Source organism: Gavialis gangeticus, unplaced genomic scaffold (assembly GCF_001723915.1).
Source record: "Gavialis gangeticus isolate Ggan-Ray unplaced genomic scaffold, GavGan_comp1, whole genome shotgun sequence".
Taxonomy (NCBI): Eukaryota; Metazoa; Chordata; order Crocodylia; family Gavialidae; genus Gavialis; species Gavialis gangeticus.
Window position 1 is genome coordinate 62,554,223 of NW_017729029.1, and position 21,221 is coordinate 62,575,443.

The window sequence follows — 21,221 nt, forward strand, 5'->3', positions numbered from 1 at the left end:
AGGGACACTCAGATTAAAGAAAGCTTGAAGGAGAGGAAGACTGGGACAGGCTGGTCAATATGAAAAGAAGAGGGTGCGATGGAAGTGGGGAAAAAAAGTGTTGGGAAGGGTAAGAAGGAGGGTAAATTGGGATGAAGAGCATGGGGATGAAAAGAGATTGGGAAGGAAGATGGATGAGAAGAGGGGAAAGAGGTTAAGTGGGTGAAAATTGGGACTGAGGCAAGGAGTGGAGAGGGAAAATGGGGAAAAAAGGAGGTGGGGGTGAGGTGCCAAGGCTATGAGGGAGCAAAGGAAGAAGTATTTGTGACCATGAGGATGAACCCAAGATTATTATTACTTTACAAGTTTGGAATGAACCACGAGATTTCTGAGTCTCATCATACCTCTGTTCTCAGCCTAAGTCTGTTTGTTTAACAGATGAGCAAAAGAGAACACACATGATCGGTACCTCACAAACCTCAAAGGGGCCTTCACTCAACAAGGAGTTACAGAGAGAAAGATCCTGCAGAGAGATAGATCACGCTTTTGAAAGAGACACCCAGATACCACATGAAGAATTGCTGCAGCACAAAAAGAAAATCTCCACAAATCGCGCACCATTAGTTGTGCCATACCATTCCTCCCTGGAACCTATATGGAAAATCCTCAAACAGTTGCAACCCACACTAGAAGAAGGTCCAATTCTTCAACAGATCTTCCCAGAACCAACCATACTAGCCTTTAAACAGGCACTAAACCTGACCAAACTCATCACTAGAAGTAAACTTTCAAAATGTACCAAATAGATCCAGACCATGCTGGGACAAGGAATTTAAAACCTGACATATATCTCCACTACTCCCACAATAACTACATCCCACAACAGAAACATCAGCATTTATGGATCTTACACCTGCACCTCCAAAAATGTAATACATCCTATCCAATGCACTAAATGCCCTGATGAAAAATATGTAGGAGAAACCAAACAACAACTGTGTACCAGAATGAATGCACACTGAAAATTTATCAAAGACATATATATCCAATTACCTGTGCGTGCACACTTCTCACAAGACAGCCACTTTCTCCAGTCTCTCAGTTCTAATCCTCAAAGGAAATTTACAAAACACCTTTTGTAGACAAGCATACAAACTTCACTTCATAAATCTACTGGATACAAAAAATCATGGACTAAATTATAGACATTGGATTTATGGCACATTGTATCTTGCCTGCCATCCAATAACCCCAGGTAACCTCTATACATTTTACCAGCTGTATTTGATCACCAGGTCAACACTCCCCCATTTCCCCCCCTCCACCTACCTGTCTTACACCTATTGTCTCCCATGGCTTCTGATTCTCATTGCCATGCATTTGCATTTTCACAGATCTGAATTTGGCATATTGGCTTCTATTTCACGAAGGAGAACACAAAACAACAGCAGACTCTCCCAGTGCCTGAAGAAGGGTGTTTGTGCCTGAAAGCTTGCAAAGAACAATTTTTCCAACTAATAAGTTGGTCTGATAAAAGATATGACATTTACCCAAAGAACCTTGTCTGTACACAGAGACTCAAAAGTTAAGAAATGTGTGAATTGAAGTTACTTATGAACACAGTAGATTTCGCTCATTAACATTTGCTATGTAAAAAGCTTATATTTTTCAAACGTTTTCATCCAGGCAAAAACAGTATGGGAATTGTTTCCTTTCTTCTTTTGGTATATTTAATGCATACAAGGTACTAACACATAAGTGCACATAGACTTGTTTTTCTCCCAAAATTAGCATTATTACTTTATTTGGTGATTCATTACAATCTGTATAGCCAACAGTCAAAAAATAAACTAAGCATAATGTTAAAGCATTTTACAAGCAAAATACTTTTATGCTTTTTTTCCGATTGGCATAGAGTTTGATACGTATACTGGCTAAAGGATATACTGTACATAAAAACCAAAACATAGTTCTTTCAACTGGACTGAGGAGAGTTAACTCTTGGGAGTCAGCTAATTTTAATTGAACAAACTCTCAGTGAAAAACCATATACTTGGAGCCTTTAACATGGCTGCCTTTCCACGAACATACTGTATCATGAAGGCGATAAGCAACTGAACTTCTCTTCTCATGATGTTGTAGATCTTCCTTATCAAAGAAATTAAATGACCAAAGAAGCTGGAACGGGTTTAACTTAGCCTGATATATATATATGTATATATATATATATGTACATACATATACACGTATATGTATGTATATATTTTATAAAAAGGTCAGAATATAGAGATCAATTTTGAAAGCTACTGAGGAAACGATTTTTAGTAATGTTTGATTCCAACATTTTCCATCTCATGTAACTAACAAGCTTAAAGTTTAATCCCCACTGATCATCTTTCCATTTGTCATTTCTCTGTTTCAGTGTGCAAACCCAGATTTGTTCCACTGTCTAACAACATACAATGTAGAAATAGATGCTCCTTTGCCATAGTAACCACATCTCTGATCCTCCAACTGTATATCTCTGGCTTTAACATCTTACAAAACTAAAAAATAGTTGATCTAGGTTGTAATAAAAAAGAATATTAAATACCTTTGGTAAAAATAGATATATTTAACAAGTTTAGAAAAGCAAATATACTGTCAAAAAGAGAGTATAAAAATGTACACAATTAAAAAATACAAACAAAAAATTGTAGGCCATAGTAGTGAGAATAAAGCCACTGTTCTTTTTAGTGTTCTCCTTCTTAGCTCACACTTATTGTCCAGTCAGCGTTTTTTAAAAGGCAGGAGTTTTAAGAGTATGGAAAAATACAGTCTTTTCTAGTATTAGACAAATTAAGTTTAATTCAGAACAAGGCAATTTGTTTTAAACCATGTTGGTAAGACACAGAACACTCTGATTTAGAGCACATGGGAGTAGTTGAGTACAGAAAGACAGATTCCAGATGTTGTCAACCGTAAGGCAGGTGTAACTAAAGCTGTAGAAGTAAGACAGCCATCAGGGTCAAGTCTTCATGATGTGAGAATTCTAATTTTTATACTCCTAAATATAAAATCCATGTAATGTCAAGACAACTGAAAGAGACAATATATATATCTTTTAAATCCCTCATTGATGCCTTTCTCCCATCCTTTGACTGGGCCTCCAGTCAGAGCTGTTATACAACATATAATCCCAGTTTGAATTTTCCTCTTTTTAGAACTCACTGTAAATCCTGAAGATGGAAGATTCCCAAAGCATACAACTGAGATTATAAAGGAGATAATGCACAAGCCCCATAACAGAATTAGCCATTGATTGAATGTGCTTTGGAAGAAACAAGCACATTTAGTCACATTTATCCTTCGGTATTCCCTTTACACACACAGTCACACTCCTCATGGTGTTCCAGGGGTACATCTGTCAATGATTTATGCAATCCCTTTATGCCGCTTCTGGGCTTCAGTTGAAGAACCTGAAAGAGGACAATACAAGCCAATCCTTTAAATAAATCATTAAATGGTTTTGAATCTGATATACAGTGCACTAGTAGTAGTAAATTGGAAGACAGGAAAACCACCAAAAAAAACTCAATCACTCCACAGCTGAGTTTCCTCATTTATTCCACTCATTAGTATTTTGTTTTGGTTTGGGTTTTTTTGGCTTTACTTCAAGTCCACTACAAACTTTCTTAAGACATTGTATGCAGGCATTTACCTTGGTCAAAACAACCTTGTTTGTAGTTGGGATTTCTTGGATTTTTTTTTTTTTTTGGAGCACCAAATATATTACCTGACATGACAGTAAATTATGGTTCTGGTTAAAATAGCTTTGGCTTCCAATTTTCAATTATGTACAATTTATAAGAACATGTTTTCAATTTTTTTTTAAATCTTAGATGGTTTACTGACACTTGTGAATTTGCACAGTGTCAGGAGATTATATAACCTATACATTTATTTGCTAACAGAACAATATAGATGCTTCACCTTTTGATAGCTGGAAATTAGCCAATGTCACTATGTTACATATACCACTTCCTTTACTGTTAGTAAGTCAGTATTAGGCATATCAATTCGTTGTGCTTGATTGTAAAATCACATCATATTTTACAATTGTAAAAAATATGAAGGGCACATTGGGTCACAGAACCCATTCCTGTGGGTATACTCACAGATATTAAACTGATATATTTAGGTTATAAATAATGTCAGACACTGGAAAGACTTTCCAGGCATTAGAGGTTGGGAGGAATATTATCAATAAATAAATAAATGCCGTCCCCCTCCCCCCCACCAAAATAAGCAAAGAAATAAAAGTCCCTTCCTCCTCTCCTCATCCTTCCCCAGTCTTCATCTCCTCCTCTCCACCCTGCAAGTTGTGAAATTTCAGACTGGTCAATTGACCTGTTGAGTTGAGCCTGAACAATCATCATTCCCATTTACTCTTATTGTAAGAAACCAAATAGCACATCCTGTTTTGCTCAGGTTATATAAATAATTCAAACATAAGTTTCTGCAGTCTGTAATACCACATATGTATCAAGTCCCTTTTCTGACACAAGAATATCCCCCCAAAATCAGTTGAACGTGTATTTTTGAAAGTCAGAAGCATTTACCACATTTACTTGCATATCCCATGCTCCCTCCCCACCCTGCCCCAAAATATAACTCTCCAAAATTAGGATGCATGTCTTCAGTGAGGAAACTGATGTCTGTGCTGGCATGGAGGCATAGGGATGCTGGAATGGCTGCAGGGTTTGTGCCGGACTCCACTTCAACAGCAGCGTGAGAGGGTTAAACCTCTAAATATGGAGCTGCAGGAAGAGGGTAAGTGATGCTGAGGAGTGGACTCCACTCCTCCATGGCCAGTAGGCAGCCATAGTGAGCCCATGTTGTGGCAAGATTCTGGAAAAATCTTTTTTTCTTCATACTGTCTTCACAAATCAAAGTGCAAGTCTTATTTTGGGGCATGAGATAAGAGAAAATGTGGTGTATTTTCTTCAGAACCCATAAATAGGGTTACACATGACTATATGGACTCTCGTTATTTACTCTTGGTGCAAGGGAGAGCTTTTTCCAGGTGATTCAATGTATAGTCACACTAGCAATGCCCCAGGAACTGCATTCTGTTGAGCGTTAATGTTGACTGTTAACATTGACATTAAAGATTGGTCATTCAGTGCAGTGGTCAGGAAACACTTTTTTGTAGTTGCAGCCCAGAATGACACAGTTAAGGTCCAAAGTTGGCCACCGGTAGGGCTCATAGATCTGGCCCATGGGCTGTAGGTTGCTGACCCCTGTTTTAATGAGTTTGTTTTTTTTCTTGTCTCAAATGTAAAAAAAACACATAATGAAGAACGTACCTCATGGTATTTTTTGGTGACTTTTGTTGGGATGCATTGGCAGTCATTGCAATTATGCTGACAGCAGGCACAGTTTCCACCACAACGTTTAACCAGTAGACACAGTGGCCAAAAGATGGTGTCAGTTCGCTTTAGCTCCTCCCTTAGCGACACTGAGAAGTTGCGAGGAGTGCAGCTGTACAGTCGTACCTCCTCCTTTAGAAGGTTCAGATCTACCACTGAATAGCAAATAAACAGAAATGATTTTATATTTTGTCTATCAAATTCCATCAAGTAAATACAGGAGAATTCCTGTGTGTTTAAGACATTCATTTTATGTGAAGCTTTCCTTAAGACAATTCCAACCAAGCCCCTCTACAATCACGGAAGTCAGCATGATACAGCTCCATTATATGTCAGCGGCGGCAAGTTGTCTGTATCCTCTTGCATAGAACCCATACCATATCAGTGCTATGAAGCTCATTTCAATCTGGGTTCCTTCTATGCTGCTACAGAGGACATATGCAGATTCATAAATTATTTCTGACCTAGGGAGAAGGATGGTGCAAAAGAAGCCATGTGTACTGCACCAACCTTACTTGTCTCAGAGTGGCCACATTCCCACCCTGTTGCTTAGGTGTGGGTAGCAAAGAAGGACTCCTTCCCTCCCCAGCTCTAATGGATACCTCCTATGTCAAATTCCAGTATCCAGACAGGGTTTTCCCCATAAGCTGAACTGCAGTGCTCTGAAACAGACTTGGAGGAATTGGTATTCTAGTGCATCAGGAATTAAGAATTGGCAAAACCCACTCCCCCAAAAACCCTTGTCATGTGGTTAAGAATTTTGCATACCTTAAAGCAATTCTTTTGAGTTTGCACTACTTGTTCAAAACACACACAATTTTCTCTATAATTTACATTAATGCTGAATTAAATTTAAAAGGAAAATAAAACATTTTTTCTAGCCAAAGGGAAGACTATGCTATGGACCAGTAATGGACTGTACAGTATATTTGAATAAAAATAATTATGTACAGTACATTTGAATAAAAATAATTATATTCTTTGTCCCTTTGCTATTCCGTCAGTTTTTACATGTCAATCTGCTAGCACTCAAATCTATTTTCAGCTGTTTTTGAATCTCTGCTTCTCTTCCTCTGGCACCTTCGGGTATGTGTACATTGCATCCCCAGTGCTCTCAGCACTTTCACTAAAGAGCATGGCTCCACCACTTGCTCCCCTTACACATGCCAAGTCTCGGAATGCAGCAATGAAGACACTCCAGGGGTGCCACTGCCACTACCCATCAAACACACTGGAGACAAACCTCAAAACCTGAGGCTGCTGTACTTCCAGGTTTGGTGTGACAGTAGATGTGGGTGCATGCTCTTTGGCAGCTGTTTAAGTGTAAATATACCCTTACCTGCTAAGGTAGAGCTAAAAAATATTCTTGTTTGAATCAGACTTTTCAACCTGTTAAAGTGTGACTCTGGGTTTTAGTTGGGTAAATTAAGTAAAAGAGGGCAATCCATCTCCACCAAACACAGACCTTTACCATTTCCCTCTAAATCAATGGTTCTCAGCCTTTTTAGACCATGAACCAGAAGTGACCATGGACCAGCATACTGTAGACTGGAACTGACGGGCGTACTGCGGACCAGCAGCCAACCCTTTTTTATACTCAGTATACTAAGTATAAAAAAGTATAAAAAAGGGTTGGCTGCTGGTCCGCAGTATGCCAATCACTTCTGGATTTCCAGTCTGACAGACCAACTCTCCTACGGACCAGCAGCCAACCCTTTGCAGCCCAATACCAGGCAGCAACCTAGGGGTTGGGAACCTCTGTTCTAAATAGTTTCCACTGTATCATAGTACCATGCCAAAGGCTGAGGAGCTTATCAAAATTCCAGAAATAGAGAAGTATACTTCTGGTTCCTCTAATTTCATGGACAAGAAATAATGGGCCTTGAAAGGGAAAAATGCCATTCTTGAATAAATTGGGACTGGTTTAGGGGAACAATGAAAATGTTTTTATTAGCATAGCTGTGATGAAAAGCTCTGCAATTTGGCTTCTGGCAGAAAAGCAGGCTACTACAACCTGTGATATTTGAACTGCCCCCCAAAGAGTAAAAGGAATGTCCAGTTCATAGTGGTGTCTCCTATTTTTTCACTAGTTGGTTACCAGCATTGTATTTTCCTCTTTGTAAAACCCTGTGCCAAACTGGCTGTTGGGAATACTGAAATAAAAATCTCAAACAAACTCACATTGACCTTTAGAACTAACACTTTTTGAAGAACCTTGGACAGAAACCTGGTAAAAAGCAGCCCACAAAAAAAAAAAGACTCTACACTATAAATAAAATCCACTTTAACAGCTGGTATTCACATAAAAATCCCTAACAAGCATGTCTAATGACCCAGAAAGGAAAAAAAAAAAAGGAAGAAAATAACCACAGAGTAAGATTGTTTTTTCTAATTAAACACCTAACAAATAAAATGAAAGAAACATAGAGGAAAAATCCATGCGTTGATCACCTGCTGCTTTTAGGCCTGTCTCACCCAGAGGGCACTTGAACCTAGGGAAACTACTTTAGCTACCAGGTGTATATGGTGGATCAGATGAGTCCCTAGGAAGTCAGGAGTGCAAGAATGATGGGGCCAAAAGTAAATCATGAAGCAAGAGGCACACTGGTCTGTAGCTTAATGGATATTACATTTGCCTGATAGTGGAAGTCTTCTAGGGTTCTGATCTATGCTCCCAAGACTGTTTATGTGCTTTACATTAGACCACCATTGCTTATAAAACAAAAATGGGCCTACAAAGAAAGCAAGAAGGAGCATGCCTCTGAAGTCTAGTGGCAAGAGCACTCTTCTCTGCTAGCAGAGTTCAGTCATTTTACAGAGGAGACTTCACCCACAAGTGATCATAAGAAAGTAGGGCTGGAAGGAACCTCACAAAGTCATATAATTCAGCTCCTTGCTCAAGGCAGGATTATTCCTGAATAGGCCACCCTAGCTAAGGGCCTTATTACACATTACACTGTAAGCCACACAAATGTTGATTGGCTTGGTGCTGGCTTGCAGCCACACCTTCAATTTGGGTGGCACATCTGTGGGGAGTGTCCACACCTTAATAGAACAGAAACTGGATTATGCAGATGAAGAGATAATCCTGCCCTGGAGTGGCTTAATTTTGAGCCACATAATAAGTGTTTTAAACCAAATAAAGGTGTTAACGTGCGGACAATCTAGTGGTTAAGAGCTCCAGGAGCCACCCAAAATTAATGTGCAACAAGGCTCTAAGTATCGACTCACCTGCTCTTGAAAATGTTGAAGGATGGAGGTTCTACAAATGCTTTATGTAGCTTGGTCCAATGTTCAGCCACTCTCATAATCAGAAAGTTTCTCCAATCTTCTACCTAAATTTCCTTTACTGTTGCCTGAAGACATTGCTTCTGTCCTCTACGGCCACAGAGGACTCTAAGCAACTCATGTCTAGCCCCTCTGTAAGTGCCCTTCAGGTATTTGAAGACTGTTACCAAATCCTCCCTCAATCTTCTCTTCTCCAGACTAAATTGATTGTGTTGAAAATTAAAATACACCCTGATTTCTTTCTTCTATTTCTTTTAGGTGCTGGGAACAGAGAACTCCACCGTGGGTAGTGGGGAAACTAAAATGCAACACATCTAGCTCTGCTCACAGTTCTGACAGTAGATTTCTGCTGGAATTGGAGGAACCAGGTACAGCTAAGACGCTGTGGACTTCAGGAACATCTGACTTACAGCAAGGGGCTGAAGAGTGCTCGGACTTCCAACCAATTCTCTAGCATGATTTGTTCTCTATCCTGTGAAGCTATGAAAAAATCTTCTCTAAAATAAGTACTGGTGGCAAAGGTATCGCCTACTTCACCCAGCAAGGTCAAATGTAAACCAGAGGAGGTTTTGGTGAGGAATTCAGCAAAGAGAAAGAATTCATTCTGTTTTATAACCCCCTGCATGATGGCAGCAACAGAGGAATATACCACTATTATTATGCCATTGCAGTCATATAATAGGGAAAAACTTTACAATAAAAATTCAGTTATCATCATTTTGGTCAAAGCTTGGAGAAATAACTTTGAATTTGAACCCAGACCCAAAGCTTGCTGCTCAATTTGTTTTAAGAGTTCTTTAATAATCATTTTTTGCAGTGTTGAAAAACTGCATGTACAGTTTCATGCCTTACAATTAACTAAGGGATATCACACTCTCATCCTGAACTGTCTACGCTCACCCTATCTAATTTCTTATGTAATGCACTTCCATTAATAATGGCAGATTTGTCCGGTGCTTATGTAATTGCTGCTTTGAAGTGTATGAATAAAGGTCTTTTTTTCCTACAGAGTATCTCTTTCTGTCCAAAATGTATTTTAACATATTGTGGGCACAAAGCTAGATGAGAGAATGTATATATTCCCTTAAAAATGTTTACTTAACCACAATAAAAGGTTATGTGGATTTCCCAAGTGAACTAAGCTACAATACCTGTTATAATGTGAAAATTTAAACACTCTTTCAACTTGACTTCTACTCATTTATCATGTTTGATCCAATAGTCAAAAGTTATTTCTTAGCACTACTTCAGAAAGATTGTAGATTTTTTTTAATAGAAAATTATGAATGAGCATTATGAATGAGCACTACTGAAATAAAATACAGAAAGAGAAAGAAAAAGAATATTTAGATGATGGCTGATCTAAAATAAATTTTATTTAAAAAGTGTTTCTTCATTAGCATATGCACTTTAAATATAATAAATTCCTTTCATCCTCTCTGGTAGGATCCAGATAGTTTTGATTGATATAACTGAGTCAACATGGCAGAAGGTGACTAGTGGTGTCCCTCAGGGTTCAGTATTCAGACCAGTGCTTTTCTACATGTTCATCAATTATTTGGATTCAGGTATTAAAAGTGAACTGACAAAGTTTGCTGATGACACCAAACTCGAGGACAGGCTGACAGTACAGGCCAACTTAGACAGACTTGTGAGGTGGGCGGATCTCAACCAAATGATGTTTACTATGAAGAAATGTAAAGTGCTCCATCTGGGGAGAAAAAATCTGTAACACACTGACAGGATCAGCAGTGCTATGCTTGCCAGCACCACAGTTGAATGAGACCTGGGTGTTATGATAGACCACAAAATGAACATGAGCCACCAATGTGATGCTGTAGCTGGCAGAGGTAATCAGGCACTGGCATGCATCTGCCGAGGCATCTTGAGCAGGGTTAAGGCTGTCTTCCTCTCACTCTATTAGGCCTTGATGAGACCACAGATGGAGTACAGCATCCAATTCTGGGTGCTGCACTTCATAAGGATGTGGACAAGCTTGAGAGAGTCCAAAGGAGGGCCATGCGCATGATTAGAGGCACAGAGACCAGGTTATATGAGGACAGTCTGAAATACTTGGGACTGTTCCGCCTGGAAAAGAGAAGACTCAGATGGGACTTGGTGGCAGCCTATAAGTATATTAGGGGCATACATCAGGGCCTGGGAGAGCATCTGTTTGCTAAGGCCCCCTGAAGGAGGCCAAGAAACAGTGGGCACAAACTGATAGAAGATCACTTTAAATTGGACATAAGGAAAAACTTCTTTACAAGTTGAGCCCCAAGGGTTTGGAACAGGCTCCCCCCAGAGGTGGTATCGTCACTCACCCTGGTGATCTTCAAAAAGTGTTCTGATGCCCATCTTGCTGTGGTGATCTGACCCCAGCAGTCCTTCCTGCACAAGTGCAGGGGCGCTGGACCTGGTGATCTGTAAGGCTCCTTCCAGCCACTAACAACTATGAAACTATGAAATTAATATTTTTTTATAACTGTCACTATTTCATTTTAACAAATTTCCAGAGTGTGGCAGGGCACTATTGGTACCTGCTACTTTAAGGGCTTGAAGCTAGCAGCTGGCAGGTGCCTGATGGGGGCAGCCATTTTGGATCCAGGGCTGCCCATATAAACAGGGCTTATGCTAAGTCCTGCTGGTCACTTATGGTCCCTTTATGCTATTTGAATGATTTGGGGTCATTTATTGGAATTGCAATGCAATTTTTATTTTTTCATGTACATAATCAAAAGTTCAGGAATAGAGGATTGCATTTTGTACTTATCTATATAGAATCATTCTGTTGCATTAAACAGAGTTACTCCAGATCTTAAATTGTTTTAACTGAGACTACAATTTAGTTCTAAATCCAAAAACATAAGTTTGGCTTCTAAATTAAAATGAAAAAACAAAAAAACCCCCAAACAATGATTGGACCTATTTAAAAAGCTGAAGTATGCAACATATTTCAGTTAACTGATAAACATTTTAGGGATTTTTCTATATTGTTCCTTAGAATATATTTTTAATTTTAATACAATAGTCTACTTCAACAACAACAACAAAAAGTAGTTTAGGTTTTCTTCACATTCACTGTGCCTAACATTTATACTGAATAATCTCAATGGGACACATTTTCTGCTGTAGGCTATTACATTACACACTCAGTAATGCAGTCTGAGGGTGGTCCGTTTTAAGATGAATGTGGCAATACTCTTGATATGTTTATTCAGTGGAAAATCTATTTCAGTGTCTAATTAGAAGTCTTTAAAGATTTACTCTGATAGTTTCTTTGGAAGATCTCAGTCTCGAAGGGAGTTGCTTTTGTCTATATAGATGTTATCCAACACCTGCATTTCAGTTTATGTAAGGTTCCATAAATATACATTGCTTTCTCCCCACTTACTGTATGCTTAAAATGGTAATGCATTTGGCAAATGGTGAAACTCTTTAATTGGAAAAGTGCTAAATGAAATTTGAAAGATAGGGCTCATAGCTAAAAGCTTTTAAAGACAAAGTATCTCCTGTCCAGGCCTTGACTTAGCTAGTGTGCGCATAGATGTAGCAATAAAGGCATGGCTAGAAGGGTAGATTTTTAGGCTCTGATCCAGGGATCAGCTGTCAATGAACTAAATCTGCGTTATGAAAAGGTTTCACCTCCTCCCCTTCCTTGCTGATTGAATGATAATCTAGTTTACATTTTCCAATATAGCAATCTATTCACTAATTTCAGTTACACTTACATATATCTTCATTTACATGCTATGTGGTGGCAGAGGAGGGAATATTGTCTGCATGCTATTCAACATGATTCAGTGCTATTCAACACTGCTGTGTCTACACGTGCAGTAAGGTGCTTTTTCTAATGTGCATTAAATTTAGTACCTCCAATGTGAAGAAATGCACATTAGGCTGCTTTAATGCACAGTAACAAATGCATACAGTTTTTAAGTGACACTTAATGCGCAGTAGCCTATTTTACTGCTCATTAGAGTAATAGCATGATTTTTTACATGATGCTTTAATGCCCCATAAAATAGGCCACTGCACATTACAGCACATGTGTAGACACACCCAGGGAATCCATAAATGTGAAATAATGGGCAGCATCTGGAGGAGATTTGACTGAAAATGTGCAAATGTCACATGTAAGAACATGTCGTCTTTTGAGTTATTCTACCATCAGATAGCTCAGCCCGTCTTAGCATGTTCATAGACATGGACCTAATTGTTTCATGGGATAGCCTGGAAGAGGAATATTGACATAATCTGCTCTAACTAGCTTCTGATGTCATAAAATTCACTGCACACTCTGAAGATGTGATCCAGATGGTCATGAACTAACCATGTTAACCAACAGATAAACTTGCACTATTTGTGCACTGAGAACTATCAATTATGTACGAATATACTAATGCTAGATTGTGCCATTTGGTAAGAATGGACCTGCGCAATCACAGAAGAAAGTTAAGAAACATTAGCCCTCTGCCACAAGTTATACTTAAGATGTGATTAACCAGTTAATCATGTCTTAAATTGTAACCTGGTCACATGGTTAAAGCAATTAATGGCATCTTAAAACAAGAACTAAGTGAGAGAGTTCCGCACAACACGTGGAAAAACTTTGTGGCTGGTTTCTATCACACCATAAATTGAATGTGGGTCCAGATATACCCCTGTGGTTGGAAGCCCTGTCAGCTGATGGGGCTCCCTGCTGTGGGGGTGCACTATGTGCTTCCCTGACTGGAAGCCCTGTCAGCTGATCCAGGCTCCAACTCCAAGGGCACACTATGCACCCCCAAGGCTGGGAGCCCACAGTTGATGGGACTCCTAGCTACAGAAGGCATAGCACTCTCCTACTGTTGGAAGTGAGATCAGTTGATGGAGTTCACAGCCACAGGAGTATACAGTAAGCTTGCTACTTGGTGGTGTAGGGGGAGTTTGGATCATGATTTGATCCTGGGCTCCCTTTGCACCTGCAATAAGGCAAGATGGGCTCTGATGCTCAATCCCACAATCATGCCTCCTGTGTGCCATATCTGGAAGTGCAACTATCTGGATCACATATCAGATCCTATCGCACCTTTACCTGAATGTTTGGTAGAGGTCTTAAAGGCCAGGGCACATCAGAGAAGTACAACCTACTACTGAGTTCTCCAGCATGCAGCCTGTGAGCAGCCACATCAGACTTTACTTGGAAAACAGTATGGGTCAGTTTTTAACTAGCTTGTGCACTTGTTGCAAGAGAGACTGCTGTCTGTAACATTCTCCAGTTATATGCATGCTGCTTGTACCTGGAGACAGAGAGAAGTCATCCAAAACATTAGGCAGAAACATATTCCTGATATATGCTTTCTCCTTGCCTTCTGTATTTATAGTCTAGTACCTCCAAGATACAGATTGTATGCTATATAACCATATGAGGATAAAACCATTTCTATAGTTACAATGTCAAAGTTAGCATTCTATGTATATACCCAGCATTAGTAGTGTTATGAAAGTGAATAACAAATTTGAAAATACTTTGAATAGTCAGGCAAAAACTTTATAATCTTCATTCAGGCTTGCCATAACCAGTACAGGAAATGCAATTCTAGAGCATTCCTTTGTCAGTCAGAGAAGTAAACCTCTGTGACATGCCCTCAATCTGCCAAGTTCCTATCTACTTCAGTGCTATTGGAAGGTTGTCAGGAATCTTTGCTTCTGGTCATATATTCAGCATCTTGAGGATAAATTCCCTAATCTGCCAGACACATTTAGAATATATAAGAACTATTCCTATTCCCCTTGAAATTCACATCCCCTGATCAACACATGCCTCTCTTCATTTCATCTGGGAATTCAACATAATCACACTCAGAGTAAAGATATTCAGTGTTATAGTCCCTTTCATCATAAGCTACTTCATTCTCTCAGTTAAAAAAGGGTGACTGAGAGCAAAATAATGTAAAAGTACTAAATGGTGGCTCAGAAAGAGATACAAAAGACATTCTGCAACCATAATCAAACATGCCAACTGACAAGCAGATCAAAGAGACAGGTTTAGGAACAGTGGTTCCTATGACAGAAGAACTGTATCAAAGCCTCTTCCTTGTTCTGAAGAAGAGGAACTTCAGTCTGAGTTCTGTATTTGGAAAATTCAATTTTTTTAAAGGACTTGAGCCTGGAGTAAGAATCTCCTAAACTCATTTTGCTTTTGCACATAACATTGCCCTGGCATTGACCAATTCAAAGCCTAAAATACTTTTACCCCCTCTAGGTTACACAGGGACACAAAGATATCATCTATGTTTGGGTGGGAACACTTGCAGTTACTTTCCTTCATCCAGATGACAACAAAAATGCAAGAATATTTTAACTTGACACACTCCATCAGAATGTTATCGTTCTCAATGCCTTATTCATAAGCTGTTGCCTAGGTTGCTCAAAATGATTTTTATCAACAAGGAAAGAGTCATCTACACAGAGCTGCAAAAACAATAGTTGTAGAAGGGTGATTTACCTCTGGATTTTCTGCTCTGAATATATGCCTTTCCAAGAAGTTGCCATGTTGGTCTGTATAGGTCTTCCAAATCCAGCTGCCATCTATCTGGTTCAAGATATCGGATGAGTTCTTCCACGGTACTAAATCCAGCAACGGCATTGTTTAGTAAATCCAGCGGTAAGGCAGATGGGGGTAAAATGGATGGGCTGGGAGTTTCTGAATGATGCTACAATTAAAACAAAGAACAGTACCAGTTAGACAAGAATCACAGGCTTTTATAGACCACACCAGAGGTTTAGATAAAATATTTCTTGATCAACTTAGCAGTGGTAACAAAATAGTCTCATATATACATTAACACCTATTAAGTCAAACATAATAATTCAGGAAACACCCAACTATTCTTAACATTTAATGTGTGACTTCCAAAAAATTTTGACTATGTTCTTTTTAATTCTTACCTCTTGGCTTTTAAGATGGCAAGCTACACCCCTTCTCTACAAAGGTTCAATAAATGACGGATGATATGTCAGAAATAATTAGGCCAAATGGTGACATGCATCTTTTATGGAAACATATGGCTCCATTACAAGCAATTACTCTCTCCAGAAATCTGAATACTCTCATTTCTCCTGCTGCTCTCAGTACTAGGATTAACTGGCCTATTTTGTTATAGGGCTTGCAGTGCAATATAGGAAAATATCTAGTGCAACAATAGCTACTCCTGTTGCTTCCTATTAATGGAAAAAAGACTGTCTGTTTCATACAGTGCCAGGTATGGTGCTGCTTAAACCATTTAAAAGAGAGTAACAACAGGATTTTACATTGACCTGATATTTTCTCATCCAAAAGTTGCCAAAGCACTTTTTAAGAACCGTGTGTCTGTGAAAAACTCATAATGGCTAGGTACAGACATAATAAGAGCCAGAAGCAGAATCAATCTGTTATGGAGTTTTCTGTAAGTGGTGTTGTTTAGGTCGGTAATGAACAGAACACACATTCACCCTTTGGTGGTGGTGGGGTGGGGGATCAGGGGCAAAACTTAGACTGGGTTCTGCTATTTTTAAGCCACCTTATGTGGATGTCTTTACTTGTGCTCCAGGGTGGAACGGCGAGAGCTTTAGAGCTCCTGCAGTGTCATATGTATTCAGTGTCCCATACTTCAAAATGGCACTGGGAGCACTTTAACTAAATCTCTTTCAATGCGCTTTAGTTAAAGTGCCCCCAGCACCATTTTGAAGCATGGGATGCTGAATACACATAACATGAAGGTGCTGGAGCATACTAATTAGCACAATTAATATAGAGGCTGCTGGAGTATGCTAATTAGCATATGGTGGAGCAGACATCCGGCATGTGTATAGGTGCCCTGTGTGCTGAACTTTTGTTTTGTTATGGGTATAGCTGGTTTCTGATCACTTATACCAGTAAAAGTGTAATTGTCTGTATCTGGCTAATTTGTACTTATTTAAACTGATACACATACTCTATGAAACATACCAATGAAATACAGCCAGATCAAGAGTGCAATGTGACCTTTATGATACAAAACAAAAGAATATAGGTAAGCACTAAGAAAACCTTCCCATCAGAAGCACCAGGACAGCTCCATGGTCTCGGCTACATAAGCTGAATATGAACTAACAGTACGCTTTTGCTGCAAAACAAAAAAACTAAGAGCATTCTGGGTTGTATTTACAGCAGTTTCACTTCCCAATCTAGGGAAATTATTCTTCCCCTTATTTAACACTGGTGAGGTCTCACCTCTAGTATTGTGTCCAGTTTTGGGCCCCACACTTGAAGAAGGATTCACAGATTGGAAAGGATTCAGTAAAGTTCAAGAAAAATAATTTGGGGCCTAGAAGCAAGACTTATGAAGAAAGGCTGAAAGACCTAGGGTTATTTAGTCTGAAGAAGAGAAGACTGACAGGGGATTTGATAGCAGTCTTCAACTACCTGAAGGGTGATTACGGAGAGGTGGAGATGAGCTTTTTATGTGTATGGGACAGGACTAGGAACAGTGGCTGCAAGCTGTAGCACAGGAAATTTAGGTTAGAGATTAGGAGGAACTTTCTGACTAGGAGGGTGGCCAAGCATTGGAAATCTCCACCCTTGGAAATTTTTAAAAACAGGTTTGACAGACAATTTGCTGGGCTGGGCTGGTTTAATTAAGGATAATCCTGCCTTGAGTGGGGGTGGGGGAAGGGAGGGCGACAGGATGATCTCATGAGGTCCCTTCCTGCTCTACTTCCCTCTGTTGACCTTGTGTTGATCCTGTGACAGTCAGTAAGATATAAGGTGTTGTAGAGGCTACAGTGTCAACAGCTGACTTTATCCCATACCAACAAACCCACTGGCCTTAATTCTGCTCATGTTTTGAATCATGTTTGACATGACCAGACTATAAATTTCCTTTCATCTGTATGGTATGGAGTAAGGACCTCTAACAGTGAGGCCTTACAAAAATTCTCTGCCCTTATTTAAAATATTGTTTGCATTACCACTTTTAAATGTGGTCCAGTGGAGAGATCAGCATTATTCTCGGAATGGAGAACTGCTTCTGATTGGTATTACAAGCTGTGAAATGACTACAGTGAAGTCACATACGTGTGCTTCTAATTTCCAGTCTGTACTAGTGTAATTATATTTACTTCTCATTATAGGTGTTTGAGAAATACAACAGACAGTGCTATATAGTAACCAAGTATTATTTCTTGAAATTGAAAATGTTCTTTCAGCACTGGATATTATATAGCTCATTTAAAAAATGCTGAAGTTAGCCTAGATAAATCCATAGCAAATTCTAAGAAAAAATTCTGCTACTGTGGTAATGTTTCAATTCCAGTAACAATACTTTGTTCTGTGAATGAGTCAACATACATGAGTTCTTCAGGGGCATGAATATTATATTACATTATATTAAATATGATATTTAATATTATGCTGATGGGGGATAAGGTGGGTTATAGAGAGGAAGTCAGCACTTGGAAAGAGTTAATAAGCCTTGCCCCTATCTCCTTCAATTATTGTTCTGGGGCCACTTTCAAGAGGTACTGTAAGAATGGGAGTCCTTACATTTTTATTACTTGCTTGTTGCTTTTAACTATGAAATCTGACAACCTAATAGGAAATTCAAACAAGAATACATGGTCTGTTGCTACTGTTAATTTCTACAGGCTCTGCACCTTGTCAAGCCAGTAACAATTCCAGAAGAGTAGCTAAGGCTGTGCACTGTCATTTGTGGGTGGGTAGTTAGAAATGAAAGCAGACCCCTTACTGCTTCGTTCCTTTCCTTCTTCCCAAAGTCCACATTAAAAAATAGCAAGATGTGTTCATTGGGTTATGATAACAAAGTAATGTAACACCCACACACACTTGGGGTTGTGTGTAGTGGGGTGTGTTCTGGTTTCATGTTGCTGTGAATTGTGTTTGTGCTGTATGTTGTGCCTTTTCTGGGACTGGAAGAGGATCATATCCCCTGCCCCTCATTGTGTCCAGGCCATTGTCTTAAGATTCCCTCCAAGGGATCTGTGAAACCAGTTTGATGATTCTGCCAATTTTGAATGGACTAGCCTGCATTAGCAGTGGTCAAATGATGCTGCTTCTGACAGGGACCCTGTAGTGATGTCAGGAAAGTTATTAAAGGTTCAGGCCACCTAGGCTGGTTCTCTCTCTTTTTTTTCTCTCCAGAGGATGCTAAAGCCTGAAAGCTGAATTGGGAGCCAGAAAGCCTGCTCCCCATGGGAGGTCTCTTTCCCCTGCCCCCCCCCCCTTCACTGGAGAAGTAAACTGAAGCTATGTGAAGGGAGAGCCTCAATTACAGAGAAAAAGTCTGTCTTGGGGCTTGATACCCCTGTTTTCTCCCCTTTTGTTTCCTCTGGGTTTTGAGTAGGATGATGCTGGGGGTGGGGGGAAGAAATCGATCCCTCTAGCAAACTAGCCAAAGTTGGAGCCTGGCAATTTTGCTGGTATGCTCTGGGCCAGGACTGAGAGCCTGGCATGTTCTAGTTGCTGCTGCAATTTCTTTTGGGTTCAGCAAAGCTGTCTCACTGAACCCCAGCTGCATGTCTTCCAGGCAGTTTTGACCATGCAGGCCTTGAGTGTGGTACCATGAGTATATTATGCCCTAGTGCAGACTGACCAAGAACAGGGTCCTAGAAGTTACTGGTCGTGCAGGCCTTGAGTGGGATGATGCCATGAGTGTATTATTCCCTAGTGCAGACTGCCCAGGGAACAGAGTCCTGGCAGTCACTGACTCCTGTGTTGGGTATTGTAGTGTCTCAGCATAGTGGTACAGTTGAAACTAAATGTCCGGGCTACAGCCATAAGCCAGGGGCCTTTTTGCTGTTTCACAGCTGTTGCATTTCAGCCCACCTGTGTAGGGCTGAGCCCCAGTAATGTTCAGCTGGCAGATTTGGGATAGGGAGAAGCCCTGGCATTTATTGTTTATCGGTGTATAACCCTGGCCAGCTTTTTGCCACCCAGTCCAGGCCCAGCAAAATAGGCCTGGGCCTTCTCCTTTTGCAGTTTCTTATAGTTTCATAGTTTATAGGGTCGGAAGGGACCTTAGCAGATCATCTAGTCCGGCCCCCTGCCATGGCAGGAAAGAGTACTGGGGTCAAACGACCCCAGCAAGGTGTTCATCTAACCTCCTCTTAAAAAACCCCAGGGCAGGAGCCTGCACCACTTCTCTTGGAAGTTGGTTCCAGACCCTAGCCGCCCTGACTGTGAAGTAGCGCCTCCTGATGTCTAACCTTAACCTACCCTCTGCCAGCTTGTGACCGTTATTCCTGGTCACTCCTGGTGGTGCTCGGGGGAACAGTGACTCCCCCAGTGCCTGCTGATCCCCCTGACTAGTTTATAACAGGCCACAAGATCCCCCCTCAGCCTTCTCTTTTGGAAGCTGAACAGGTTCAGGTCCCATAGCCTCTCCTCATAGGGCCTGCCCTGCTGTCCCCTGATCATGCGAGTGGCCCTCCTCTGGACCCTCTTCATGCTGTCCACATCCCTCTTGAAGTGCAGCGCCCAGAACTGGACGCAGTACTCCAACTGCGGCCTGACCAGTGCTGCACAGAGGGGGAGGATCACCTCTTTTGACCTGCTTGAAATGCATCTGTGGATGCATGACAAGGTGCGGTTGGCCTTCCTAACTGCCTCCCCAACCAAGTGGTGTGGTTGGGTGCTAGCTGTAGTTCAGGCTCAGGCCAAGTTAGGCCTGGTCCCCCTTTTGTTGTTTAATAGCTGTTGGGTCTTAGCATAGCAGGATAGCTGAGACTAACTGTCTAGTCTGCAGCCAAATAGGCCTGGTGCTCTTTTGTTGCATGGTCAGGCCCTGATGCCAGATAGGCCTGAGTCCCCCTTTTATTGTTTTACAGCTGTTGTGCATAGCTGTATTGCTGAGCCCTGCTGTATGTTTGCTGCATGTCTGGGCCTGGCTTGGGCCTGGCATGTTTTGGGCCTTGCACATGTTGTTGCTCTGTGTCATGACCAAACAGCATGGTTGGTGCTGGGTGCAGTTCAGGCTCTTTTTCTGTTTGGCTGGCTTTTCTTTGAGTGCTCTTGCAGTTTCCTACTACAGCAGAGCTGGGATGAGAACTAGAAACTTTGGGGTGTCATATGATGACAAAAGCTACAGTTTAGCCATCAAAGCCACTACATGGAAGTGGAAATCAGTACTACAGCTTCACAGGGAGCAATGAGAGGCCCTTGCAATGCATAAGGACCCATGCTCTCTAGCAGCTCCCTGCAGTGCAGTAAACCCATGAAGCAGCTCAAAGGAGTCTCTGGTGTGGCTCCCTCTCTCCAGCCCATTGCTGAAGGGCAGGTATGGGGCTGCAGGAGCCCAGAACTACCCAGTGGGGCGCCCCAAGTCCCAGACTGCCTGGGTATAGATAAAGCCTCCTCAAGAGGGTGCCACCTATAGACTTTGTTTTGTAGTTTATAGTGTTTTAAAATTATAGTTAGTGTTTAATTTTGCTTTGTGTTTGTTCTTTGTAATAAATTTGGATTTTGCATTTACAATGCTTCTGGTGGAAGGGTTGTTGGTTTTATTGGACACCCTAGTGATTCATTTA

The 21,221-nt window shown here is 40.6% G+C and overlaps 1 protein-coding gene across 1 annotated transcript in view; it reads right to left on the reverse strand.

The window, feature by feature from the left end:
- Positions 1-1,758: 1,758 nt before the first annotated feature.
- PDGFC (platelet derived growth factor C) overlaps positions 1,759-21,221 on the reverse strand; it is a 276,024-nt gene continuing 256,561 nt past the window's right edge. The window contains exons 4-6 of the mRNA XM_019521690.1: positions 15,166-15,373; positions 5,328-5,545; positions 1,759-3,437 (exon numbers count right to left, since the gene is read on the reverse strand). Coding sequence (XP_019377235.1) covers positions 3,321-3,437; positions 5,328-5,545; positions 15,166-15,373 — 543 coding nt within the window. The 3' untranslated portion in view covers positions 1,759-3,320. The remainder of the gene's footprint in view (positions 3,438-5,327; positions 5,546-15,165; positions 15,374-21,221) is intronic.